Source organism: Epargyreus clarus, unplaced genomic scaffold, assembly GCF_041222505.1.
Source record: "Epargyreus clarus isolate Ecla_fem2 unplaced genomic scaffold, WU_Ecla_fem_2.2 ptg000035l, whole genome shotgun sequence".
NCBI classification, from domain to species: Eukaryota; Metazoa; Arthropoda; class Insecta; order Lepidoptera; family Hesperiidae; genus Epargyreus; species Epargyreus clarus.
In genome coordinates, this window is record NW_027332240.1 from 1139614 (window position 1) to 1162726 (window position 23113).

General features: G+C 37.9%; 2 protein-coding genes across 2 annotated transcripts in view; one reads left to right on the top strand and one right to left on the bottom strand.

Moving 5' to 3' along the window:
* Nucleotides 1–5756, top strand: part of LOC140756345 (tubulin beta-1 chain-like) — a 51364-nt gene extending 45608 nt beyond the window's left edge. The window contains exon 3 of the mRNA XM_073091813.1: nucleotides 4218–5756. Within this exon, the coding sequence (XP_072947914.1) occupies nucleotides 4218–5425 (1208 nt within the window). The 3' untranslated portion in view covers nucleotides 5426–5756. The remainder of the gene's footprint in view (nucleotides 1–4217) is intronic.
* A 3738-nt stretch (nucleotides 5757–9494) lies between these two features.
* Nucleotides 9495–22934, bottom strand: sax (type I BMP receptor saxophone). Its single transcript, XM_073091928.1, has 11 exons — nucleotides 22793–22934; nucleotides 22030–22132; nucleotides 19731–19913; nucleotides 18789–18998; nucleotides 18341–18441; nucleotides 17014–17183; nucleotides 14946–15131; nucleotides 14302–14448; nucleotides 13065–13246; nucleotides 11798–12011; nucleotides 9495–10971 (listed from the first exon to the last, which is right to left on the bottom strand). The coding sequence occupies exons 1-11, from the start codon at nucleotides 22851–22853 to the stop codon at nucleotides 10819–10821; spliced, it is 1710 nt and encodes a 569-aa protein (XP_072948029.1). The 5' UTR covers nucleotides 22854–22934; the 3' UTR covers nucleotides 9495–10818.
* Nucleotides 22935–23113: the final 179 nt, after the last annotated feature.

Below are 23113 nucleotides of genomic sequence, written 5' to 3' on the forward strand. Positions count from 1 at the left end.
AAAATGACAGCTTACAAGATTTTGTACGAAATAACTTTTACAAGATTTTATTATCTGCGAACATTATAAAAAATATTGTAATATTTTTTTAGGAAAATTGAGAAAAACGTAAGCACTATGTACATAAAAGTGCTAATTACTTCACTGCAGCTGCATTTTCCATTAAATATTGGCAACTTTCCGCTACTCACCAATAGATGGCGCGATACATATTCCGAATCATAATTGTGACACAACAGTTTAATTTAAATACATAATACAAACTGCAAAAAAAATCTTGCAAAGTAATGAAAGATCTTAGGCTCTTCCTAATTAATCTAAAAATTACCTAAATATAATATTAATAAGATTTTTTTTTAAGTTCATTTTTGTGTAAATACGAGTATAATATCCTGCTTTAATAGGATCGCAGTAATGTAATCAGTCCGTATACCCAAAATATTCAGTATAAAGCACGTAATTAATTATTCCATTGTCCAATCTCCAAAAAAACATGTTAGGTTCATCTTTGTTCCTAACACGGAGTTATGAATCGTTAGACACCTCGGTAGAGCACAGGCCGCCAGCCGCCACGCCTCGCTGCCAACTAACTGCGCTCTTACTGTTATGGCTCTGCATAATTACATCGCCTGCACTCATTGCAATATTTTAACTAATCACTCACCGCTACTTTTAATAAAATTAATTAAATGTTTGAATAGGACGACAAGTTGTGAGTTGCAATGTTGTTCTTTTTCGGACTTCTTCCGGTTCGGAACAATTCGACTGAGAAGATCCAGGCAATAATAATAACTTTAACATGATAATTAAACAAAAAATATATTTCATACACTTATAAAATACCTTGTTGGTGCAACTAAATTAATAAATAAATAAATAAAACATAGCTTTTAGTATTTTATCCATTCATAAAACTGAACTGAAGTTTTATACATTCATTCTCTTGTCTATCTGTGTTTATCAAAGCCAATTTTTCATAAATGCAAAAATGGAGGGAAATTAGAAAATTAAAAAAAGTTAAGTACAACATTATATGACTTGACGTTTCTTTATCACCTTTATCACAGCATCTAAATGCCACTACTATCTAGACAAAAATAGACATGGGGGTGGTACATCGAAATCATCGATTCACGAAGGGTTCCTAAAAGTGAAACGTAATTCTTAAATATATAATGGGCGATAGTCACGTCAAGAGAGCGGCAGTGACGGAAAGCCAACGGTACTAGCGCTACCCGAAAACCAATTGCCACAATTATGTGCTATGAACATAATTACGGACAGACCGACACCGCTAAGTAGGTTTTATTGGTACAATGACCCGCTGCGCTGTAATCTGTAACGTTTAAGTTTGAATTTCGGCGACGCAACCATTATTGTGAGAATTATGTAGCTTAGGTATTTATTTTTTCTTTTTAAAGCCAATTTGTGCAGTGGGTCTTTTTTCGAGTGAATAATTTTGGAACATATCTGAATATACTTTTTCAACCTTAATGATAAACGCTGGTTTCAGGTGTTTTGTGAAGGAGAGATAGACTCAGGCCTCTTAAAAAAACGTTTTCTCAATAATCATTACTTACATTTATGAATAAATAAAAGATTCATTTACTGTTTTTAGTCTGTGTCGAATGTCAATGTCTGCCAAATTCAACCACAGATAAACATTAACACCTCGTAACAGATTATAAACAAACAGCTTGAAACACGGAAACCAGCGTTTCCGTTGAGATACACGATCGAAACACAACTAGATCATTCATGAACAGTTTATAATTAACAAATACAACGGGGTCGCCGACCGCCATCCCGCCTGTAAAAACCACAGAACAGATGCCCAACAGAAGTGTTGAATTAAACGAAATTAGGTGCGAACGTAGATAACAGATTGCTTACATTAATTTATAATCTGTGAACATGTATTTTATAGCTGCTATTAAAAAAAAGTCTTACAACGATTTTTTTTTATTTTGTTTTAGTCACCGCCATTTGTCGATTTTAGACATAGATAATAGATAATAATTTTAGAAGAAATATTTTTAGTGCCAAATTCATTAAAAACTGTAAACTTTTTGATGGCTGCCATAAATGAATGAAATTTATTTTTCCAAATTACGAATAAGCTGAATATTCTACAATAGTAATATAAATAGTTTCATGTTTAGTCGACTAAGTATTAACATAATTTCACATTTCGCGGTGTTTTATAGACAAATGGTAATATTGAGATACTTTTGAATGCAACGCAAGTATGTCAATATTACCATTAAAATGCAAAATGTATGAAAAACACGCGAATCCTGTTTCAGATCAGTGTAGCATTCGTATTAAATTATTGAGAAGTTAACACTGAATTACCATTCACACTAATTATCTGCAGACTTTTTAAACTAGCTAATTTACTTTCCTTTTCTCTGCCTCAATAAAAGTTATGTTTAATAAATGTTAATATTATAGAAATATGAGTCATAGATTAGTAAAGATTACTCACTCATTGAGAATTGAAATTGTTGCGTAAAAAAGTTTTACCACGTCTCCGTGCTAAAATGTCCCTAAAATGTTTGAAATACTTATTTATTTATTTTGTAAATTACGCAGTATTAGTTATTTATTCGTATTTTTTTTCTAAAAATGTTTTTATTTATCAAGAATTCAAAAAAATAACTTACTAAAATAAGCCGTTTGTGGCTTCATTCAATTTCAAGGCGGCGAAGTATCTTTACTAATCTATGTTCACACTATTAATCTGCACACTTTTTAAACTAGCTAATTTAACTTTCCTTTTCTCTGCCTCAATAAAAGTTATGTTTAATAAATGTTAATATTATAGAAGTATGAGTAAGCAGTCCTAAAGTAGCCTCTGCCGCCTATGGGACATCTTAAGTTAACCCTAGATAGGATTAGGCCTCAGTTGGCACGCCTCTGTGTTTCTCTCTTACCACTAGAGTTGCGCAAAATGTATCACTAAAGTGAAAAGAGTGATATATATCTTTTGAACTCAGTGATATATATCACTCTTTTAGCTCAATAGCTCACTTTAGCTCAGTAGCTCTGTAAAGATACGCGACATTTTATATCAGTATATCAGAGAATCAGATCAAAATGTTTTGACAACATTTTTGATTCCTATAATTAATACAAAACTGGCAAGAAATTATATATGAATTATCACAGCCAACGCTATTTGTATATCCCGGTTTCCATGTTCTTAGCAATAAAATATTTTAATTTAGTGTTTAATACGTAACCGTAACTGTTATATATCTCAATCAACGCATCAACGCATTTGACTCGAATCAGGCTCACTACTCACTCTCAGTCAGTCGCTCATTTGACTCATCGCTCACTCGCGAGCTAGTATAACACTGTTGAGTTGAAGAAGATCTTATATCCGGAATCGTTTGAATCTATGAACTAAACCATGTGATGCGGATATAAAGATATAATTCAAATCCGTCGGAGTTGATGAGTGATTAGCTCTTTGGTGAAGATATATATCTTTTATATCACTCACTCGCGAGCTACACAATTCTACTTACCACTCTTCAAACCAAAACAACATCGCTTAAAACTGTTGTTAAAGTCATAAGACTGAAAATAAATCATTCCTCCCTCCTCCGGAGTCCGAGTCTTTAAAAAGGTCCTTTAGGACCCGTAATTACTATACAACAGACCTTATGTTCTATCGAAATAATATGACATCATAAAAGTTTTTAGGTATAAGAAGTATGAATATAAACAAACGATGACAGACAGACGATGTAGCCGATTAATCAGGCAGCTTCGTAGAATCGTAATATGGGATGATAATATCTACAGCACAGGATGTTGCAGTAACAAACCGATAAGAAGTCTCTTCTACACCGAGTAGAAGAGACTTCTTATCGGTTTATTTAAGTATCTAGTATAAATTGAAAAGGTCATGCTTGGTAGCTCATGATAACTTACGCGCAGGTAACTTCGCACGATAAATATCCTTCTATCAGGAAACTGATAATATAAGACTTCTATTAAGTTAAGTTTAAGTGCGACTCATCACAGGTATTGTGATAAAAATCGGGACCACTGGATTAATGTGCCCTTTGAACTACGAAATCATGTATGTTTAGGCATAGTCAGGGTCAGTCACCCATCTAACTCCGACATTATGATTACACGAACCGAGGGCTCTACGACCCATTAAATCACGTTCAAACTAACAAAACCTGTATTGTTTCCAGTTGCGACGGCGGAGAACGGGGGCAAGTACGTCCCCCGCGCCATCCTGCTCGACCTCGAGCCCGGCACCATGGACGCGGTGCGCTCCGGCGCCTACGGCCAGCTGTTCCGCCCCGACAACTTCGTGTTCGGCCAGTCCGGCGCCGGCAACAACTGGGCCAAGGGACACTACACGGAAGGCGCCGAGCTCGTCGACGCGGTGCTAGACGTCGTGCGCAAGGAGTGCGAAAACTGTGACTGCCTGCAGGGCTTCCAGCTGACGCACTCGCTCGGCGGCGGCACCGGCTCCGGCATGGGCACGCTGCTCATCTCCAAGATCCGCGAGGAGTACCCCGACCGCATCATGAACACCTACTCCGTCGTGCCCTCCCCCAAGGTGTCCGACACCGTCGTCGAGCCCTACAACGCCGTCCTCTCCATCCACCAGCTGGTCGAAAACACCGACGAAACCTACTGCATAGATAACGAGGCCCTCTACGACATTTGCTACAGAACGCTGAAGGTGCCCAACCCCACATACGGTGACTTGAATCACCTAGTCTCCCTCACCATGTCCGGCGTTACCACCTGCCTCAGGTTCCCCGGTCAGCTGAATGCGGATCTCCGCAAGCTGGCCGTCAACATGGTGCCGTTCCCGCGTCTCCACTTCTTCATGCCCGGCTTCGCGCCGCTGACCTCCCGCGGCAGCCAGCAGTACCGCGCCCTCACCGTCCCCGAGCTCACACAGCAAATGTTCGACGCCAAGAACATGATGGCGGCATGCGACCCACGTCATGGGCGCTACCTCACCGTTGCCGCCATCTTCCGTGGTCGCATGTCCATGAAGGAGGTCGACGAGCAGATGCTGTCGATTCAGAACAAGAACAGCAGTTTCTTCGTGGAATGGATCCCCAACAACGTGAAGACCGCCGTGTGCGACATTCCTCCCAAGGGCCTCAAGATGTCCTCGACGTTCATCGGCAACACGACAGCCATCCAGGAGCTGTTCAAGAGGATATCCGAGCAGTTCACCGCCATGTTCAGGCGCAAGGCCTTCTTACATTGGTACACGGGTGAGGGCATGGACGAGATGGAGTTCAACGAGGCGGAGAGCAACGTCAACGACCTGGTGTCGGAGTACCAGCAGTACCAGGAGGCCACGGCCGAGGACGACACGGAGTTCGACCAGGAGGACATGGAGGAGCTCGCGCAGGACGAGCACCACGACTGAACAGACTAACATAGATCTATCTCGCTCTAACATATTCTATTTTATATATTTCCAACGAAATTAGAGGCTAAGTGAAGTGCGTTCGTCCAGTCTCGATACCAAAGCGGCGGAGAACAGCAGCGGCACTGTGACCCGTCAATCGTTTGACGCGTCTTGAGTGCAACAAATTATATTTGATAATATGATAGTATTATTATTATACGAAGTCTGTACTGTTTTTCTTTTGAGTCGGAAATCGATCAACGTACCAATCTGTGCATTTCTTACTTTTAAGTTATTAACGTCTTGTATGCTTTTATATAATAATTTATAATTAAATGTTTTTAAACAATATTTGATTTTCATTTAAGAACACTGATCGTAACTGTACAATCATAAATAGTGCAATGATTCTCAGTATATCAAAATGCTTCAAAATGCTATCAAAACTTTGATGCTTAAAACACACAAACAGTTAACTTCAATTTTTTTATTTACTTTTCTTGCCTATACGACAAAAAGATCATTGCTAAATCCTCGATGAGTTTTACAGCATAATACAGGGCATTGTAGAACCTTTATCATAAGCTGTCCAGCTAATAATTATTTACTTTACCTAGTCAGATAGCTCCTACAAACTCACCTTTGAAATTATTGCTAGCAACTCTAGAGTTTAGTAAAATAACGCTTTATAACAAAAAGGGTAAAAATTAAAACAATGTTTAGACAAATATTTAACTTTATTCTCTCCATATATCTGAGGCGTAACTCGACTAAGAATAACTAGCCTATTTATTCATATATGTACAGTAAAGTGAACACAATTGATTTATTATGGACATTTTAATACAGTTATAATATTTGGGATTCATTTTCTATACCACAGAAAATATAAAATATATACATGTCGTACCTTCTTTTTATAATATAGGAGTAGCAGACGAGCATGCAGTCCACCTGATGGTATGTGATTACTGCCGAACATGGACATCCGTAATCAACCCCAGATAAGATTAAATATTCCTACCTGAGGTCAGCCACAGATGCGCCGCTACCCCTGAGGACTAAGCTGGACTAAAGCTAACACCTCGGAATAATATTTGTACTGGGCTAATTCAGAAGTAGATTAAAATTTTATGATCTTTTCTTGGAGGCATGATGTTTACAACATGACTGCAATTTTATTGTATATATATACGTTATTATGATGAAAAAATGCTCAAAATTACGATTACGATACACAAAAACACAAAATTACGTATTCAAAATATAAGGTCAACTTTAAACATATCTTCTTGCAATTTTGGCATTTTATTCATCATTAGATAACTTTATTTCATTATTTTCTGTGGTTAGAAAATTTACAGAATTGAGTTAGTATTTTTTTCTTCAAACATACATTTATTTATTAATATCGACAAAAGTTATTGTCTTTTAACATTTCTTCGCGCCAAATTTAAATGCGGTAATGGAGGCGGTAGGTAGATTCTTAATAAGAAATTTCGTTTATCTTAAATATATGGCAACAAAAATAAATGCATTAACATTTTCCTTTTTCCTTTTTTAATATGATAATATGTATGTAACTGAGATTTTGTCAAAGTACAATAATTAATTAATAGTTTATATAACATACAGTTAAATGAACCTTACATTTTTTAACAATTTAGTTACAAAAAAAAACCTTAAAAACTAAGTTAAGGCGACTTACCCTAGTGTGTTTAATAACAGGTGTATTTTTTTTTTCTAATTAATAGAGATTCTGAATATCAGTGGCTCTCAACCTTTAAATTTTTAACATTAATAAATCATTTTTTTATTAAACTGAAAAAAAAACATGACTTTAATAATTTAATATATGAAAAATAATATTTTATCAAAATTTCGAAATATCATAAAAACGCTGCCATTTATGAGCTTAATTTTGAGTTGCCACAGAAGTAATTAATTTTTTATAATTGATATTTTGTATAAAGAATTTGCTGCCATTTCAAATAAATGTTTTTTAATGAAATATTAGACATTTTATTAATATTTCCCGCCATACACATAAATTACTCATACTATGTACACAACACCAACTACATACAATTTATATTGTATATACGTATTCATGTCTATATACACTATGTTATTATGTTATAGTACTAATCGGCACTTTTGAAACTTAACTATCTTATTTCCTATTTATAAGTCATATTAACAATTATATCTTATAATTATGAGTAATTACTAATTTTGCTTACTTTCAAATTAATCCAAATATATTTTGGAAATTATAGCAAACAATTGCTTTATTTTAAACTTCAGAGACTATTATATGTGTGAATGTACTTTTTTGAGAAAAAAGAAAAGATTTAAGAATACAAAGTAATATATGAGTACAGTAAAATGTACAATTTAGAACATTAGTATATTACTACTTATATAAGTAAGCCAATTAAAAACAATATTCCTTTGTTTGTACCCTTTTTTGAAGTCATACTTCTTAGCATTTGGGAAAAATTACGAGTGATTTTTACGAAACCGAAATAAAAAATCAATAGCACGAAGTTGATTAGTAATTACAGTAAAAACAAATTCGGGTATATGATACGATGCATTAAGTGACGTATATGTCATATCATTTTATATCAACCATTTGTAATACCTTTCTTGTTTTGTAAAAGGTTCACTTCTTGAACTTTTTATAAGATAGCCCTAAGAAGGATAACTTCTTTTATGACTATTGACCTGTTTATCTGGTTTTATCTATAAAAAAGTGTTTTCTTTTATTATGGGCGAACACAAGTAATAATTAATGTACAAATTTACATTAAAATTAGAGTTTACTTAACAAGATATTACTTCTGTATCATATTTTACACATTGTACTTAACACTAACAACTAAAATGGCAACGATCGTAAATGAACAGTATTAAATTACAATAATCGTAAATTATAAGATAGTTTCATGAGATTTGTATCTTTTTACCACACTTTTATTAGCTTGACCTGTATGTATGTATGTATGTATGTATGTATGTAACGGAATCTTTGAAATCGATTTTTACCCACCTCGAACGGTCCGATTAATTTTAAATTTTGAACAATTATCAAGAACTGATGACAATACACGATTTTAATAATTTTATCCCATTCTCCTTATCAGGATTGTCAGGAATCAGGATTAACGGTTTTCTTTGTGCGATTTTAGAGTGGTTTTTAGTTTTTAAACTATAATTATTAAGTTCAATCACTGACCATTCTATATAGGTTTTGAAGACATTACTGATAGTGAATAAATTCTCCACCAAAGCCAGAGCTCCCAAGAATGCTTTCCTGGTAGCAAAGTTAGAATTTTAAGACTATTATATTTTAAAAATAAGTTGCATATGCCAATTTGGGATTTCGGAGGAGCATAATGGTTTATGGTCGGTTTTCGTCCGTTTTTATAGACACCATTTTAGACTTTTTTCATATTTGTTTTTCCATTGATTTATCTCCTCATTTTAAGATAAACATGGCGATAACACGAATATTGGGTTGCAATGGCTGTTTATAAATTTTATATACTTAAAACTATTTAAACTTATTTCCATACATAGCCGCGAGAATTTAATACAAACTTACTTATTTAACATTATTTTTACAATATATGGGCACTAGTCTAAGTTTATACAGAGAATAAACACATTTTTACAATATAACTACTTATAACTAAATATATTTTCATTACGCTACATAATATGGAAGATGATAACATTGATAATAGATTATAAGGTTTTTTTATTTTTTAAGAGCATACATTTCACCTGATTGTAAGTCACTGCCACTTATGGACATCTATAACCAAACCCAGATAAGTCCTGAGGTTGGTTACAGATGCCTTGCTACCCAGAGGACTAATTTGAAACATCTTATTTTTACAATATAGGTTTAGCAGATAAGCATGCAGTCCACCTGATGGTAAGTGGTTACTGCCGCCCATGGACATCTGTAATCAACCCCAGATAGGATAAGATATTCCTAGCTGATATCGGCCACAGATGCGCCGCTACCCCTGAGGACTAAGCTGGAACGCCTCGGAAAAGTATGTCTCCCTTACCACACCCTTCAAACGGAACACAGCAGCGCGTAACACTGCTGATATTAGACAGAAATAGGTGTGGCGGTGGTGCCGCCGGAGTCGAACCACAAAGGGTTCTACCACCTTAATAAGTATCTACCACCACACCCAAACCAAAACACATCAGCTAACTGCCATAACACACAACACTATCATTACACCTGTCATGCATACTTATATACTATCCCTGTTACAATATTATACAATTATACATCCCAATCATATATCTAGCTTTGGAGACTAAAATCTAAAGTCTTCATCCATCTCCTTTTAGATATTTGAGAACTTGTCCTCAACCTGATTTGTTACAGACATATAAATCTATCACACATCTTCATACATTGTAATAATTAACTACTGTACCACAATCCCTATCGTCATTAGATGCCTGTCTTTAATAGATACCATTCTTTTTAACAGATGTCTGTCCTTAAACAGACCTTATTGTCCTCAATAGCCATTGGCATGTTAAATCACTGTCATACACTTTCATCAATGCACTGTAGATTTTTATCCTCATATCACTGTCATTACGTTTATCACTGTCATATGTCTTCATCCTCTTGTATAGTCCGCGCCAAACTGCTAGTCCGCTCTGAAGTTGTCGCGAGCAGGTGTAGTCATACAATTTGCTATGGCGACGCAATTCATTTCTATATTCAGAGCGGACTAGCAGTTAAATCACTGTCATACACTTTCATCAATGCACTATAGATTTTCATTACATCTATCACTGTCATATATCTTCGTCCTCTTGTACCAATTTGTAGATGTGTGTCCTCATACCTTATTTTCCTCAATAGCCATTGTCATGTTAAATCACTGTCATACATTTCATGCACTTTCATTGACATCTCATTTCTATATCACTGTCGTATCTTCTATATATCTTCCTATATATTCGTCTATGACTGTCATATATCTTCGTCCTCTTGTACCAATCTGTGTGTCCTCATACAGAGACCTCATTGTCGTCATTCAGCCTGATGGCGTTGTCGTTGGCCGCCAGCTTGAGGAGTGTCTTCTTGATGCGGAGCGCCGGCAGCCGGACCGACGGGTTCTGGTGCTATTCACGTATCATATCTATATCACTGTCACTACATATATCACTGTTATATATCTTCGTCCTCTTGTACAGTCCGCGCCAAACTGCTAGTCCGCTCTGAAGTTGTCGCGAACAGACCTTATTGTTTTCAATAGTCCTTGGCATGTTCAATCACTGTCATACACTTTCATCAATGCACTGTAGATTTTCATCCATATCACTGTCACTATCACTGCTATATCGTCCTCTTGTAGTTGTCTTCATACGGAGACCTCGTTGTCCTCGTTCAGCCTGATGGCGTTGTCGTTGGCGGCCAGCTTGAGGAGCGTCTTCTTGATGCGGAGCGCCGGCAGCCGCACCGATGGGTTCTGGTGCCAGCACTCCCGCATCAGGTTCGCCATGCCCACCATTGTCTGGAAACAACAATTCGATATTACTTTTTGAATTAAAAACTTACTTTTGATGTAAAATGTGCGTTAGAATGAATATAAAAAAATTTGAAGGGCTTTGTTGAATTTGTTATTACTTTTGTGAATGTTACTTAATGTAAATCTGCATTAGAATTAATACTAAAAAATTAAAAATATGTTGAACGGTGTGTGAAGTCCACTAATCCGCATTTGGCTAGTGTGGTGGACTATATCTAAGCCCCTTTCATATGGAGTAATCAGAGAGATCGTAATCAGTAGTGGGGTAGTAATGGGTTGACGCCGAAAGTGTGGCGGTGGTACCTCCGGAATATATTTTATTTTATAATATAGGAGTAGTAGTCAAGCATGCAGTCCATCTAATAGAAGTGGCTACTGCTGCCTATGCACATTTGTAACCAAAATAAGATAAGATTATATTAGCAACCTTGCTGAAGACTAAGTTGGAATGTTTGGAAGAGTATGTCTCCCTTGACATCAGTATAATAAAGTAATGCTTAACACTGCTTTTATTAAGCAGAAATAGGTGTGTCGAACCACAGATTCTACCACCTTCAATAGTGGTTGATGAGTGGAACCCCAAGGATTCTATCACCATCCTTCACACATAATTGTTGTAAATAAGTAAATATTATAATCTTTATATCCAAAAAGTATTGTTATAGGTTACTAACTCTTTGGTAATGTTTTCTGAGTTATTCTTCTTGTCAAATATTTAGTGAAATAAAGATGTGTCTGAGATAAGAAAATAAGATTTTATTATTTAAAGTATTTCACGATCCAATATTTTAACAATAATACTTGAGCTTACCGGGTGGGGGTCATCAGGGGTATCAGGCCTAGCCCCGTCTCCACACACAATCTTCCTCATGAGCTCGAAGCTGGGGTCACTGGGCGCGAGCAGGTGGAAGGGCGGCGCGGCGGCGCGGGGCGCGGGTCCGGTCCGGCGACACACCTCCCACAGCACCAGCGCCAGCGCGTAGATGTCGCACTTGCGGTACGCCTCGAAGCATTGCAGGTTCATGCTGGAACAGTATTTTAAAGTTATAGCACTTTTCGGTGCTTGGGGAGATGGGAAAAGTAGAGGTATAAGGTAAGGATTGTACCTCACCAGTGGCGCATCCAAACAAAACATTTTGAAACATAGGACAATTACCAATAGGCGACCTTGTCATTGAGCAGTGATAGCCTAGTGGTTAAGAAACTCGGTCTCTCGATCCAGGGGTCCGAGGTTCAAATCCCAGGCACCTCTGATTTTCGAAAATTATGTGCGTATTAGAAATTAATTATCACTTGCTAGGGTGAAGGAAAACATCGTGAGGAAACCTGCATAATTGAGAGATTTATAAAAAAAAATCTCAAAAGTATGTGAAGTCTACCAATACGCACTCGGCCAGCGCGGTGGACTATGGCCTAATCCTTTTCATTCTGAGAGGAGACCCGTGCCCAGCAGTGGGACAGTAATAGGTTGATGATGATGATGATGACCTTGTCAAACCATATGATATAGCCGTAATTTTATGTTTCGATGTTTCATTAAGTTACATGATATGACCATAACTTTATAGTTAGATAATGGCTTAAGATAATGCTGTCTGGACAAAGCCTAGTTCTACTAGCGTGTCTGTGGTCCCGGCAAAGGGCGTTCAGAGGAACTCCGTGGGGTTTTAGCTGGGAGGAGTCCTACATATACTCTCCGCTGTCCCTGCGGCTGAGAGAAACCCATGAAGGGTATCCGGACGTAAAGAAAGGGCCTGATCACCTCATGTGTTAAAAAAAACGCTTTCTACCCTCACAGCCCCACACTAGGATTTCCTGTGTCGTGGGTGCCATGGACACACAAATAGACAAATACACAAACACACAGACCCAAAAACAGAAATCTAAATTCATCATTAAGATATCTGTCTGGCCGGGGATCGAACCCGTGTCCCTTTGCGCGTCAGACCGGTATGGTGACCGCTTCGCCACACGAGTCGTCAATATAAGTCGTTGTTAGTTAGTGTTAATCGGCTATATAAAACAAATCTATATTTATTTAGATCTCAGTTATAAACCAAGTGCTCCGGGCCACTCACGTCTGGTCCAGCATCTCGGGGCTCATGTACCGCTTGGTGCCCTGGCGCGGGTTGTGTTGCTGCTGCGCGGCCACGTGCGCCCGGGTCACGGCCAGGCCGAGGTCCGCGATACAGCACTCCCCGTTCACCTTCACTAAGATATTCTTGGACTTGATGTCCCGGTGCGCTATCGCTGGCTTGCCCTGGGAACATTTATTAAGTATATAGAAGCCACAAACATACAGTGCACTTGGTAAGTAGCCATGGATATTTATAATCAACCCTAGATAAGATTAGATCCTACCCAAGATTGACCACAGATGTGTTGCTACCCCTGAGGATTAAGCTGGAATGCCTTGTATACATATGTCTCCCGTACCACAAAAGCTGCTTCAAATAAGTAGAATTTATGCTAATTTAAAAAACTATTTCATTATTTTCTTTACATGGAAAACATTTAGATAGTAAAATCCTACTTAGTTCAAGTGCAGCAGCATAATAACTAAATCTATTTCTGTTTCATACTATCAGCATTAAACACTACCTGCGCTTTGGTTTAAAGGGTATTATCACTTACATGAAATAGTCAAACTTTGTTTTTATTTTTAGGCTGTATTGTTATGTTAACTCATGCACTCATGTACTGTAACTACTTTAAAAACAAAAAATTATATTCACTAAAAAGAAATAGCCAATTTTTTCCAAATAGATCTAACATAAATTTGCTTAAAAATAGAGACTACATTTTTTTTTTATAATATAGGAGTAGCAGACGAGCATGCAGTCCACCTGATGGTAAGTGGCTACTGCCCATGGACACGCCCATGGACATTTGTAATCAACCCCAGGTAGGATTAGATGTTCCTGCCTGAAGTCGGCCACAGATGAGCCGCTACCCTTGAGGACTAAGCTCGAATGCCTATGAAAAGTATGTTTCCCTTAACACATCCTTCAAACCAGAACACAGCAGTGCTTAACACTGCTGTTGTTAGACAGAAATAGGTGCAGCGGTAGTGCTGCCGGAGTTGAACTACAAAGGGTTCTACCACCTTCACCAAATGGACATTATAAATTTAAGGTTAAAACTACTTTGCTACAATCCGCTACTAATATGTATGATGGTATATATTTAAACCATGCAGTATTTACCACCCTCTCACGAAGGATGTGTGCAGATGCAAAAAATTAAAAATATACACCATCATACATGTCGACAGTATAAACCAGCATAATTAAAATTCATAGCTTAGCCACATACCTGTGTCCCATGTATATCAGTATGCAGATGCAGCAGCCCGTTGACAATGGAGAGGCAGATGACCATCATCTGGTGCCGGGAGAGCGTGGTGCGAGCGAGGTGCTCGTACAGCGAGCCCAGCGGGTGGTAGTGGGTTATCAACCAGAGCTGTGGACGAGACAAGAATTAAATGTTGTTTTTTTTAATACTTATTTAAATAAAATTATCTATGTCAACTGCCTCCAGCACAGATTAAAGGGCTATAGGTCATTGGCATAGTGTAGATTGGTATAGTCTGCGTAAAACTGCTAGTCCGCTCTGAATATAGAAATGAGCTGCGTCGCCATAGCAAATTGTATTACTACTCGCAACAACTTAGGAGCGGACTACCAGTTTCGTGCGGATTATATACTTCTTTTGAAAACTTTTGTTTCAGGGAATTTGAGAATTCCCTGAAAACCTGAGGGTTTTCCTCACAATGTTTTCCTTCAGTATTGTAATAAGTGATACGTACATATTATTTAATGCGAATATAAGTTTGAAAAATGTATGCCTAAAATACCATTCAGAAGAAAATTATAGTGGTATAGTCCGCGCCAAACTGCTGTACAGTACTGTACACTCGGCGACATAGTCCGGGTGCCGGCCACACCCATTACACTCACCTGCGTGCAACTGTTCCTGCTGGTCATGTCGCTGCCGACGTAGGCCAGAATGTTATCGTGTCGCAGCAGCACAGTGCTGTACACCTCTGTCTCCCGCCGCCAGGACGCCTCGTCGCGAGAGAAGAATATCTTCACCGCCACTGTATCAGCATACCATGATCCTCGCCAGACTTCGCCGTAACGACCCTGATGATGCAACACACAATATCTACATTAATACATTTGACTTTTTACCTGTATTTTACTTCTACATCAGGGGTAACCAACACGTCAAAAAAAATTTCGACAATCTTCTATTTCGTCGATTATTGCCAGAGATATAATAGTACATTACGATACGAGGACGAAAAATTTTTTTCTGTCAAGTGTGAGTTTGCAGGCCGAGCCGCAGGCGAGGACTGCAATCACACGAGTCAGAAAAACATTTTTCGTCCGCGTGTTGTATAAAATTTTATATTACGGGGTCGGAAATGGGGGTTTTGCGCACGCGAAGCGTGCGTAAAACGTCAATTTACGCACGCCGTGATATAAAGGATTTTTTTTATATACAGGGTGAATTTTTAAAACGGGCCTTCAGGGCCAAATCCGAAACTATAAGGATTAGCGAAAAATGCTGAAAGGAGTTACGAGGCCGATTTTGATAAAAACTAAAACTGCATCATTAGTTTTTTAAAATATTTTTTTCCTTAGTCGGGAATCGAACGAGTTCATTTTGAAAAAAATGACACCTCTATATTATTCCACTATCTGATAGTGTCGCTTATAAGGATCAAATTCTGGGAAGTAATGTTATGTGACAAATTAAAGGAAAAGGAAAATTTTGAAGAAAATACGTATTTTTCCATACATTGGCATACTAATACTTAAGGATTATACATAACAAATGATTTATGTATAATTCTTTAGAAACAGACATAAGTCATACCATTGAATAATTTGTTGGTTAATCAACTAATTATTCGATGTTATGACTATGACATACGGCTTAGTATGAGATAGTAATAGTTTGGCAAATAAGTTACCGCCGTTTTTAGAATTGATTTTTTAATGAAAATAGATAACTGATTAATAGTAAATTCTTATTGTTTGTTGATTACAACTTTGTTTCAACGTTAAATATGATTTTCTTTATCTCTTTTTTTAGTAAACACTCGGATTTGACTCTAAAAAGTAATTCTCGCAAATTGTCAACTTTACATCTGTATTAAACGATACTCCGCCCATAGCAAGTAAATCTATTTTAATGGTCCTAAAAATAACCTTAGCTAAGTCGGACATAAAAATATAAATTATTGGGAAACAAAACGTCCATTTCGAATGATTAGAAACATTGAGCCAAAAAAAATGTTAATACACGAAATGTTTAAATTGATGAATGGCGGGAACTTAACTGCCAAATTAATATGAAAAAATATGTATTTACTTGAAATTGAGGCTTTTCTTTTAGTTTGTCATGTATCATTACTTCCCAGATTTTGATCCTTATAAGCAACACTATCAGATAGTGGAATAATATAGAGGGTGCATTTTTTTTTTCAAAATGAACTCGTTCGATTCCCGGCTAGGGAAAAAGTTATTTTAAAAAAGTAATGATGCAGTTTTAGTTTTTATCAAAATCGGCCTCGTAACTCCTTTCAGCATTTTTCGCTAATCCTTATAGTTTCCGACTTGGCCCTGAAGGCCCGTTTTAAAAATTCACCCTGTATATTTGAGCCTTACGATAAAGCAGACGTGCTACCTGATGGAAAGTAGTCAACGTCGCCTATGGACATTTGCAACGCCAGAGGAGTCGCCAATGTATCGCTGGCTTTGAAGGAGAGCTCTTTTTGCACCTTTTTTGAAGAATGCCATGTCATAGCGCTCCGGGAATACCTCAGGAGGAAGCTCATTCCACATCTTACACGTTCATGGTAAGAACGTCCATGCAAACCGAACCGTGGAGGACCGCCACGAGTCCAATTGGTGTGGATGGAATTTCATATATCGGCGAGTGGTGCTCATTGCACCACTATTTGCCCTAGGCATTTGCCCTTTGGGTGCAGAACCCTAGAATCCACAATCCACCGACCTTCCCAACGCGGTCGAGCAGCGTGACCTGCTTGGCGAGCGTCCGCTGCACCATGAGCGGCAGGCCGGAGCCCGAGCCGCTGGTGCACGAGCTCTCCAGGTACTCCCGCAGCGTGGAGTCGCCCGCCGCCACCGCGCGGACTCCGCCCCCGTTCTGGGAGCCGTCCACACCTGGAAACGACACATTACAACAATTAAGCCTACTCCACATTCTCGCGAGAATCTCGTGAGAACGCGAGAAAAGCACGAGAAAAGAGAAAGTGGAGCCGACACGAATCGAGTTTTTCTCGCGTTCTCGCTAGAATGTGGAGCGGGCTTTACAATCAATGTATTGATAGAATACTTCGTGATTGCACTCCAGAAGTTATTTGTGTATAATAGTAAAGAATGAATATCCAGTCTACCAACTAAATCCACTGCTGTCCATAGACATCTATGATCAATTCCATACAAGCCATAACTAAAGTTCTAATTAGCGGCATTGCCACTCGAGACTCCCGAGTGGTATTGCCTCTGTAATTGACTTTAATACTAATTTTGACTAAACTAAGACGACCCGCCGTTTTGATGATCAGAAATTTGCCTGACTTATAAGTACACTAGCTGACCCGGCAAACGTTGTTGCCATATAAATAAAAAAATGTTATGGGTGAACAACCCTTATCACTTACGGGTTTGAAAAATAGATAGAATATTTGAAACTACGATGGTGGCTAAGTCTGTCGAATCCAATGTGAAACATTCCAAAATCAGCAACTACTTACGAATTAAAAATTAATTAAGAAAACCTTTTCCCACGGACTAAATTGTGAATCTAAACCATTCTCAAGTCCCTTTGAACACACACAACAAATTTCATCAAAATCAGTCCAGTTGTTTAGGAGGAGTTCAGTGACATACACACGTACATAAGAAATATATATATAAAGATAATGCAAATTTGGCACAAGTCTCCTTCACATTCTGATACCCGTGCCCAGCAGTGGGACAGTAATGGATGATGATGATGAATGTAAATTTATTTATTGTATTAGCCTCTAGGGGCACATAAAGACTTGCTCATATCAGACATACCGCATGTTCGTTGGCTACTCCTATAATAATAGATATAATAGTAATAGATAAAAATTTATTCATTACTCATTTTTTACTTTGGTTAGCATATTATTTTATTTATTTTAGTTCCATTTAATTCAAACATAGTCCGTAATTTTATTATACATGCACTTAATAAATAGTAACATTTCAAAATAATTACGTAGTCAGTAAAATTTTGGTTAATTATTTGTTCCGTTTATAACGAAAAGTGCATAAAAATGGTCTAGTACCTTCATAAAATGCGCTGGTGACTTGTGGGTTGTAGACGTTGCTGGAGAAGTAGTTGGAGTCCGCGCCCAGCTTGTACAGCGCCGCGCGGGACACTCGCAACCTGGGAACGTGTTACATTGGTAAATTGACATAAATTCATATATGTTATTCATATATAGTTTATTCATTTTTCCAGTGCACTATACAATGCACTGAACAATATGATATTTCTTGTACATTTGAACAAGACACTCTATTATTATGTGATAGTTTATCGGAGGAAGTGCAGTTAGAAATCTTTTTTTGTTTAGTTTGTTCATTAGTTTCTCTATGAAGATGGTCTTCTATTTTTTATGATAGCTTATCGGAAGAAGTGTGAATTAAAATCTTTGTTGTGTTTCTTGTTTGTTTGTTTGTTCGTTTGTGTGTTTGTATGTTTGAAGCAATAAACAAAATTACATATCTCACCTGTGCATCCGTCGCAGCACAAACACAGCCAACGCGGCCACGGCCAGTACAGCGAGCAGCGCGGCGGCCACGCTGGCCCACAGCTTCCAGCCCGTGGTCGGCAGGGCTCTCGCGGCCGCGTCGCCCGGCAGCGGCGGGAAGTCGCCGCCGTTGCACAGGTCGTGAGCGCAGCAGGTTATGTTCACTTGGCCCGCGTGCCGCTTGCGGGGGCTGTGGTGAGAAATAAACGTTAATTTAAATGTTATAATTACGTCTTGCTTAAAATATTTAAATGGCCAATGAATTTAGTTTTTACATTCAATACTAATATTCACATGACATTACAGCACAAACAGTATAAATGAAAGTTTTTTAGTGTCCAAACAAAGTTTCGGGCAACGACATCCACCACCTTAGGCAAAACATTTTAAACGCAATTTAATTTAATTCTAGATTGGCTAATTATTTTACCTATTTTTAGGATATCAATTAACCAGTGTAATCACCTATTAAAACTAAGCAGCCGGTGCTTGCACTGGACTGTACATGAAGTATAACTAAATTCATCAGTCAGTGAGCGTAGGTGCTTACTTAGCGGTCACTTAATGGTCCTTACACCGAGGGCTGGTTAATCCGACACATAGTGGTAATGTGCCATGTCCCAAGAAATAATTGATTTTAGACCTTGCGCCGGTCGCCTGCACAGGTTTAAAAATTGCACAGGTCTATTCACACACACAGGCCGGTGTACCTGCGCAGGCATACCTGATAGTCTACCCGATCTCTCCGGTGCACCATAGTGTATATTGCAGACACAATTGTCCTTACCCCGAGGGCTAGTTACTGTCGCCTTGAAGCACGACAGCGCCTCGTCGCACGTGTCGGCCGGTCAGTGTGGGCACAGTCCTTACCCCGAGAGCTGGTTGGTGCGGCACGTGAAGTGGTCTACCTAGTGGTCCTTACCCCGAGGGCTGGTTGGTCCTACACGTGAAGTGGTAGTGGTCGCGGCGCGTGGAGCAGCCGCGCGAGTACTGCAGCGTGCCGTCCGCGCCGCGCACGCTCGCCTTGAAGCACGACAGCGCCTCGTCGCACGTTTTCACGACACCCGCCTCGCACTCCGCCGGCTCGCACTGGTGGCATTTGTATCTGGCGGGTGGAATTGGTGATGGGTTGAATTGAATTGACTCGTGGTATACAGCCGTGTTCCGGGACCAGAATAGGGCTACCATTGAAGGTGGTTACCCTTTGCGGTTCGACTCCGGCGGCACCACCGCCACACCTATTTCTGCCTAATAACAGCAGTGTTAGGCGCTGCTGTGTTCCGGTTTGAAGGGTGTGGTAAGGGAGACATACTTTTCCGAGGCGTTCCAGCTTAGTCTTTAGGGGTAGCGGCGCATCTGTGGCCGACCTCAGGTAGGAATATCTAATCCGATCTGGGGTTGATTACAGATGTTCATGGGCGGCAGTAGCCACTTACCATCAGGTGGACTGCATGCTCGTCTGCTACTTCTATATTATAAAAAAAAAGCCATGTCTCCTGCCTGTCGTAAAATACGACCAAAAGGGAGCTTTCAGGGTTGCGGGCGGCAAGAGTGGGAGCTCGAACCGCCCGGTCCCGAGAACGACGGCAGCATGTGCGGTCGCATGCTATATTACCCAGTATACGGTGTCGCGAGCATCATACTCATCTAGGTAAAGCCCGATAGGGCAGCGCGCTTACAGAACTCCGGTTGAGACCCATTGGAGTCCTCAATACAACGCCGAGGACGTTATTGAAGCGGCATAAGTGCGATAAGACTCCCATATAACCCCATGTCATTCCCAGGGCACCAAGTGCCTTTTATGCACACTAATGGTCCTATTTGATAATACAGTAGACCCACGGTAATCCAGCAATCATTTTGCAGAACAGTGTCGGACTATTGAATTCATCGGATTATAGAGTACTGCCTAATAATACTCCCATAGTCCGATTTATATACATATGTATATGGATGCATGTACTCTGGAGTACAAATCATACTTCATTATTTTTGTCAAAGTAAATTAAATAACACAATAGAGAACCAACAAATTATTATAAAAATGACATCATTAATGCTATGGAGCTCACAAAAATATTGTCAAAGAATATTCAATACATACCTATGGAATTAATAATAGACCATGTCATCTTACAGGGGGTGACGGATTAGACAGGGGACGGACTACCGCGGGTCTACTGTATTTGTATTTCTGATTATGTATTATCATAAGAGCCAAAAGGTTTAGGCTAATACATAATCAGATCCAATCCAAAAGTTACAAGGAGATATAATAATATATAAATAATGTGGTGTAACCAGTAATAATAATTAATTAATTTGCTTATAGACATGAATGGCAATATTGGCTTTTTACAGTTATATGAAGCAAATGTATCAAAATATATTTTACAAAAATGTTTTTTTACCTTTTTTGAAACTTTTTCCTGAGCAGCAGGAAAAAATAAACAAGCATTTATACAAAATAATACATTAATTCAAATAATTAGAAAAATAAAATCTGCAGCAAAATCTCATTACAGAATTGCAAACAGCCCTTAAGATAGGTCCTAATTTGTAATTAACTTGCAAGTAGCAACCATAGATAAGTATAGATATCTCACCGCCTTGTAATTGAAGGAAGCCATTAAATGGCTTAAACGGCTGACAATTCTGTCGGCCAATGCTGACATAGTTAAGACACAAAATCAAAGAAAAAGTGCAGAGAAATATTGTTTCATTCGTAAATGATCTAAAAATTACATTTTTTTAATATTTTTCAAACACGAAAATAGATGACAGTGACAATTTCAATCGTCCAAACTGGTTACATTTTCTTGTTAGGAGTGAGTAGTTTATCAAGTAGTTTACCAATCTATGGTAGCCAAATACAATTACAAATGTTGCTTGAATTAATAACAATATGTCCCATCTAGGGTCACACACTGATGTGATCTGGCTTGAAGGGTGTGCTAAATGAGATGCTTATATAGAGCATTCCAATGTAGTCTTCAAGTAAAGCATGTTAACAGCGCATTTGGTATCAACCCTTATGAAGGACTAGTATTTCGTTCTTATTACAAATGTCCAAGGGTAGTAATGGCACCAACAGGTGGACAGTGTGGTCTTTTGGTGTTTGTGTATTATAAAAACAATACTTTTGAAATCCCTTTTTACCCTTTATTTTTTAAAGTGCATATTATACTTGTATGTTATTCACAAGTATATTATCCACCTACCTTGGATGGTGTACCATCATCTTTTCCAGTGTAATGGAAACATCTTTGAGGTGATTTTCAGCATGTGTGTTGATAGAGGACTCATCAGGTCCCGGGAGGCCTCCTAAAAATATAAGAATTTTGTATCTTAAATAATTTTCATATTATTCGTAAATTTTACTTACATGAAAGAGAAAGATTATATGATAAAGTCATTTTTTATGTTGACAATTTATTTGTAATGCATATTATATATGGCATGGATTCGAAGACGGACTATATAGCAGACGGGGTCGAAGTTCATAACCACTGGACTACTACTGTTTATATTATTTATTTGACATGTAAATTAATCACAATTAATACACATTTTAAAAGCTAAAATCACTTCTATTTATAAATTGACCGCTCACATTAATATATACGGCCACATAAATTAATTTCAGTAGAGATATGGGACAAATAATTACGAAAATAAAACATGTTTTTATTATCATCGATGTTCAATAAAAATAGACCCTGATTTGAACGAAAATCCGGCTTTTATCTTTTTAGCACGACAATTACAGAATATGTCAAACTATTATCATTATTTAAGGAATACACCTCGCGTTTTATGAGTGCGTCGTATTGAAAAACAATAATAAAACACGGTTAGAAACTGGACGCACAGTAGCACCCGATTTTCTTTAGTTTTCATTATTTTTCGTTAACTAAAACTTGGTCAATCAATGTGTTATACTTTCACGTAAAATAATACACTCTTTAATTCACAATTACTCACCATAACACGCATTTATTAATAAAAAAGTGCACAAATATCCTATAATGACAACGTCCGCCATTCTTCATTCATCATAACAATGTACTGATGATATCAAAACCATATCTTTATAAACATAAAATGTTAAAAAATACCATAAAGTTATACAAAAACTTAATAATAATTAGTAAAAATATTATTTGTGACTACAACTATATTATATTTTTGGTAATTAATGAATCTCGTATTAAAAGGTCATTAATTTTACATTGAATTAAGTGCGTTCATTTTAAAGTAAAAAAAATATCTTATTTTATTTACATAATTTATTTCATTATATTT

Bases quoted from the DNA above. Each gene is read 5' to 3' on its own strand.
- sax (XM_073091928.1), bottom strand. From the start codon at position 22,853: ATGGCGGACGTTGTCATTATAGGATATTTGTGCACTTTTTTATTAATA. The intron at 17,184-18,340 runs GTACTAGACCAT...TGTCGTTTCCAG, and splicing joins CACCAGCGCATTTTATGAAG to GTGTGGACGGCTCCCAGAAC. The intron at 10,972-11,797 runs GTAAGCTCAAGT...TGTTGTTTCCAG, and splicing joins CCCCTGATGACCCCCACCCG to ACAATGGTGGGCATGGCGAA.